General features: G+C 42.2%; 1 protein-coding gene across 1 annotated transcript; it reads right to left on the bottom strand.

Annotated features, from left to right (window-relative positions):
- Positions 1-1,182: 1,182 nt before the first annotated feature.
- On the bottom strand, positions 1,183-5,634 carry PRELID3B (PRELI domain containing 3B). Its single transcript, XM_026042068.1, has 6 exons — positions 5,570-5,634; positions 4,640-4,808; positions 4,205-4,294; positions 3,495-3,565; positions 2,644-2,746; positions 1,183-2,299 (listed from the first exon to the last, which is right to left on the bottom strand). The coding sequence occupies exons 1-6, from the start codon at positions 5,599-5,601 to the stop codon at positions 2,180-2,182; spliced, it is 585 nt and encodes a 194-aa protein (XP_025897853.1). The 5' UTR covers positions 5,602-5,634; the 3' UTR covers positions 1,183-2,179.
- Between the last annotated feature and the right edge of the window lie 544 nt (positions 5,635-6,178).

The raw sequence follows: 6,178 nt of genomic DNA, 5'->3' as shown, positions 1-6,178 counted from the left end.
TTTCCTCACCGTCACCTTCATTCTACATTATTCACTCAGCAGTTAGATCCTTTCCCACCCAAATTTATTATGAAGTCTTAGGAACTAGCCAGAACTCARATAAAGTTTTATTTAAAAAGCGCCACATACAGAAAACCATAGTCCCTGACAGAATGAGAATGCAGCCATAAAAAAATAAAATAGAACAAAGAAAATCATGATCTTTCAGGAAGCTATTGGATGCCTGCAAAAATTAAATAGCCTAATTTTTTTTTTCAGTGCAACTTCAAACAGTGAGTTCATACTGTGCAGTCCTTAGTGCAGACAAATTAGGAAAAGAATAAGTTGACTATAATATGCCTAGAACTATGTGATGCTTAAGGCTATACAAATATTAAAAAAAGGCTTCAAGCATTGTGTCTCTTTTTAACAGAAGTGATGGTACAATTTCTTGTTTCACACACATTTTTCTAAGTTGAAATGCAATTGCAGTTGTAATTATGTAAAAGCATGTCAAACCTCTGTGGTTTCAATTTACAAAGGTAAAGTCTCAAACATTTTTTAGAAAAATATTTAAAATAGTTACTTTTTTAAAAAGGTATACATGCACATACCTGTTTTCCCCCTCCCACACAAAAAGTTTTATGGAAGATTGTGTTCCCTTATATTCGTCATTTAAAACAAGCTTTGGTGCTCTGTTTAGCAGACACTGTTCAATAGACAACTCTGCTCTAACAGAAATGGCATGCAAAATAAAATATGGTAGAACAGGTAATGTTACCGTTTTTAAAAGAACAGACTTGATGTTACTTGGAAACTCAAAGTGGAAACTCAAAGTGGAAACTAAGTGGAAAATCAAAATTCCACTTAGAATCAAAATTCCAGGAAGAGCCTCTGGCACCAAAACACAAGATCATGAATTTATTCAGGACTGCCTTTTTCCATTTTTCTCCCCACAATGAAGGAGTCATAATAGGATAGATACCTTCTACTGAAGTCAAGGTGGATACCCTTGGCTACCAGTGGAGTGATAGAGTATGAAATAAGAATTGCGAAGTCTCACCTGTAAGTTCCCACAACTAAGTACCGGAGACAGCACCAATAACCTAGAGCTAGTACCAAGAAACCTATTCAAACTATGCGAAATGTTTTATTCTCAAGGCTTTTGTTTCAAAAGACTTGTTTGTAAGCAAAATAATTTAAAAGATAAACTTCCAAAAACTTGGATTAGAATGCTAGTCAAGATACTATGTTTAATTTAAAGGACAACACAGTATTCAGTTGATGTAACAGGTTGTTTTCAGAGCATGATCATGTTAATAGTTACTTAAACATCGGTTATACTGCTTCCTCTTATATTTAAGTATCTTTTTAGTTACTGAGATTTTTTGTCCTTTAAGTGTTTCTTCTATACTTTAAAGCGAATGCCCGCTTTTCTGAGAAGTCCTAGCAGTTTGCAAGGTATGAATGTTTAGGCTTAGTGTATCCCTTGATTTAATGGGATTTCAGAAAAGGGAGTTATATATCCTACAAGTTCAAATTCTATCTTCGGTTACTGCTTTAAGAGCAGAAATGAGGGCTTAGAAGGTTTGAGACATTTTGCATGTTTTACCTATACTGACTGTAAAACAGTTTGAGTACTAAGTTAGATCAACCAATCAAAYGAGCTTAAAAAGTTTATCAAAAAAAATTTGTACATTCTTTTGTATTTCAATCTTCAAGTAATAAACTTTATGCTCAACCAAGCTTTATCACACAACTGTCAAAAATTAACAAACAGACCAATGCTAGAACAAACCATTTGGGGCTTGGTCCCAAAAGAGGTAGTCCTTGAATGACACAAAAATAAAAATTCCACTGAAGTCAACCTAACATGCCAGTCTCCTCCAACATATGCAGCCTCAGCTCTGTAAGAGTCCTCCATCTTTGAAAACATTTATAAGTTAGTATTCATGTAAATACAGGAACTACACTTGAAAATTATTTCTTCATCTGTAACCAAAGTCCAGTCCAGCAGAACAAATATATTATTTAAGCTTTGCACATCAGCCTCATTAGTAAGATTTTAGCTTTYCTCCAAAAGTAATTTGAAACATACCTAATTCACAGGTATGTCTTTAGAGAAAAAAATAAGWATATTTAAGTTTGGAGAGAAGCACTAGACTGTTAAACCTGCTTAGTAATAAAGGTATATTTACTATCATTTCTCTACAAATGCTGCTGCCGCCATTGAATTCCTCATGGTTCCTCTTGCTGAAGCAGCGAGCTCCTCAATTTCAGCGTTCAGTTTATTAATTACCCATTCCAATGCTTCACGGCCCTATAGTTAAAGAAAAATTTATTAGTATATAAATCCTGACAAATAAGTAAATAGGCTAATCTTGAAAAACTGCTTAGGAAACAGTAGTTGAAAAGAGAATCAAAGGTACAGAAGTACATGTAGTACAAAGTAGTAGTGCTTAAACTTCAAAAACCAGTCCACTACAGTGGTCTGTGCTGCTTTATACRGCTCACGAAGAAATCCCTTTGGAAGAAGCCTTCTGCATGGCTCCTTAGTGTGCGTTCTACCATTCTTGAGGTTGAACTCAAGACATAAAATAGAGGTTTTTATACACTGTCACACTTAACCAGGAGTCACACATTTTACAGAAGAGTCATACTTACTTTATTAGCATTGGAAGAGATTGTGTTTGCCATTAACCCTTCTAGGTAACTACTAAGACTGACACCTTTCACAGATATTATTGCTTCTTGTGTCAAAACAGTTCTGAAATGTAAAGAAGAGTAAAGTGATTTTTTTCTCTGAGTACGTTAAAACACAAAAAAGGAACAGCAAGTACATACCCTGGACAGCACTTAACTGCTTTGTTCACCTMGTCACATGTTCCTAAAATAAAACCCAGATATTCCCGCCAAGTGCAGGCAGGCCCTTGTGGTGCTCAACTATACCCATCTTAGCAATGAAAGTGTAATAARTGAAGCAGTTTTGGATTGAACACGTATCAACAAAACCACTGAATTCCAGAACAGTATTTAGACTTCTTTAATAACAGCGATGTAGTATCTCCCATTGTCATGGGGGAAAAAACCTCTTAAGGAACAATCCTTACAAAGATAATTGAGATATATCACTCATTGCGAGATTACAGACTTGGCAGGCTTGAAAGCTGCCATTTCATCCTCCAAAAATAAGAGTCTGGAGATAGTCAAAAATGCAGATTCAGTGCCCACGTTTATGAAAGGATCACAAATAAGGAGCTTGTAACTGAAGACTATTCTAATCTTAGTTTCAGACGAGACATAAGAAAACGCCCTCAAAATCAGATTTGAACTCCACCATGGTATGACAGTCCTTCCCTCATCGTGCTCTGCAGAAGCAGGGTCACTTAAGAAAAATGACGGACAGAAAAGGTATCACAGCTCAGGTGCTGCTACCCCCACAGCAGAGACCACTGGAATTTGCAAGGCCCAGATCTACTTCAGGGCAGTCTCAGGAAGGACCAGGCCTTACTTACTTATGTGGTTCATGCGGGTGTGGTTTGTAGACAAGCCTCTCATCCACTGATACAAGGTTTGTAAATGAAATCTGTGGAACATAAAAAAAAAAAAAAAAAGCTCTCTCAATAAAAATATTAAAGGAATGAAGGAATGTAATGAAACAACAAAGACAAAATTTACAGTCATAACTGTGACCGATTTAAGCATTTTTCTTGCTAGGACTGGGATTTAGAATATACAAAACATTAATATTTTCATATTCAGCATTTGCTGAACTACTTATTCTTCCTTGAATTTTATGTATTGATCATTTGCCATCATAAACTATTAAGTTTTTAAATCAAAATCTAACAGTAATACTAGACAAACTGTTCATAAAGCAAATTATTACACAAAAGGAAAACGGCTATATGGCCATAYTGTACAGCAAGGGGCTTGTAATTGTTCTAAAAAATGAGAATACTCGTGTTTTAATCATCAGTATACTCATACACTGCACAGCGCTGGCACCAAATTCCAAAAGCCCCAGTAGTTTTTCTGAAAAAATAGAAGTGATGAACAGTACATTTAACTATAAACATGTGACTTATCTTTAACCTGTATTTTCCTACCACAGTTTTCAAGTCATTCTCCACATGATTTCTCTTTTCAAATTTGTAATTCATTACTTAAAATATTCTTGATCTGCACACTATCTGAATAGCACAAACCCGGCTATAGTACTTACATTACTAGATTTAAGCTCCATTGTTTTTTTTACTGGGTCAACGACAGAGTGCTCCTGAACATACGTCCTGGTTCTGCATGTGCCRATGAGCTGCAAGACAGGTGGGGATTACACACTCACACACCAGCATTAATTTTGTTACAGAACTGCCATTTCTTATTGCCTTTAAATGCATAAGTACTGATTATTATATTGAATAAACTTGGAAACAACAGAACTAAGATTTAGTCTAAAACCAAATAATTCAGATAGACTTTTTAAAAAAAGAAAATCTAAAGTATAGTTTATCTGTAACTATCTGGGAGCCACTACATAACCTGTCATTGAGCTTTACTGATAAATAAATGTATTTTGAGACACGTTTTATTACAACAATACACTTCACAAGATTCCTCTCTCCTAAACCTTTTTCAAGCTCTGCAATAAACCACGCACCGATTTCACAATCGAGGGTATCCCCCACTCCGTACTGAGCAGCCGGTGGCTGTGCAGCTTCCCGCTTGGGTCTACGTGTCTGTCCAGAACGTCCACTCCAACCACGCTGGGGTTCATGGGGTTTGGGTATTTCTGCATGGCAGCTGTTGTTACCGTTTCCCAGGGGTGACTGCCAAAACACAATCCGGACACACGCGCAGTTACACACTTAGTGTTTTAACAGGATCGCTACTAAAACTGTGACTGTCACTCTGCTAGCTGTTTATATCTTTGAAGTGTTTTATTTCCACCTATCAACACTCTTAATTTCCCAGGATAAACTACCTACGTTGAGCAGTGGACAGGTGCCAATGGACATGAAGCATACAAGATGCCTGATCACTGGGGACCCCTGCAGTTACCCTCAGTCCTGTAACGCGGTCAGGACGGGCCTGTTCTGCAACACACACCGGTAGATTTCACCTCTGCCTGGCGGCAGCAGCTCTAGGACAAGCAGTAATTCACTAAACTGTTACTTTCCCCTAACAAATACTCCCGAGGGGAGGGTTATTTCTCAGCGGGGGTTTCCGGGGCGCTTCCTGCCCGAGGGCACTCGGTGACCCCGGCCACCTTGCTCAGCCCCGCGCCCCTTGGCACGAGCGGCTCGGCCGGGCCGGCCGCGCTGCCCGGGGCGCTTCCTGCCTCGCCTGCTGGGTGCCCGCTGCCCTCGGGGCGGCMGCCGGGGCCACGAGGCTGGGCAGAGGCGGCGCGTGACTCCGCGGCGTCAAGGACGCGCARCCCCAAGGTCAGCGGAGGCCGCGGGGCCTCGGCCGCCACGGCGGGTAAGGGGGGCCCGTGCTGTGCTGGGAAGGTCCCCGCGGCTCCCGGCCTCCCCGAGAGGCGAGGCCGCGCTCCCGGCGAGCCCCGCGCTCCCGCCCGCGCCGCCCTTACTCGAAAACGTGCTCCGAGGTCCAGATCTTCATGGCGGCGGGGCCGGCGGGGCCAGCCGCCCGCTCCCTCCCGCGCGCCCCACCGGCACCCCGGGCGAGGCGCGGCCGCTGCGCCTGCGCGGCGAGGAGCCGCGGAACGAGCGCAGCCAATCGCCGCGCGGCGACGCCGTGACGTGACGGACGTGCCGTTGAAAGACGCGCAGAGGGCGGTGCAAGGAGCCGCGGGGACTGCGCATGCGCGGGGTCGCGCTGGCCGCGGGGACTGCGCGTGGCGCGGCCGCCCCGCCCCGCCCCCACGGCGCCGGTCTCACCCGGGAGCGCCACTGRGCTGCGTTTTAAAACATTTCGGGTCACGCAAGCCTGACTTTCATAAGATACTAATCCCTTGACAAATACAACCGCTTAGCTGTCGTAAAACTTAACGAGCTACAGCTGAAGTTCATACATTATCTTATCCTAACTTGGCAGCTCAGGAGGGAGCTTCAATGAGCAGGCGCAGGGTTATCTCCCGTACCATCGGCACTGTTTCCTCAACACACAGCGTCTAACCACGGCACAAGGAGGATGTTATTACCTGCAATAAACTGGGTGGCTACATTGCAGTCAGGAC

Source organism: Nothoprocta perdicaria, unplaced genomic scaffold (assembly GCF_003342845.1).
Source record: "Nothoprocta perdicaria isolate Ctin4 unplaced genomic scaffold, notPer1 scaffold_3, whole genome shotgun sequence".
Taxonomy (NCBI): Eukaryota; Metazoa; Chordata; class Aves; order Tinamiformes; family Tinamidae; genus Nothoprocta; species Nothoprocta perdicaria.
Note: the sequence above shows the minus strand (reverse complement) of the source record. Positions and strands in the feature narration are given on the sequence as shown.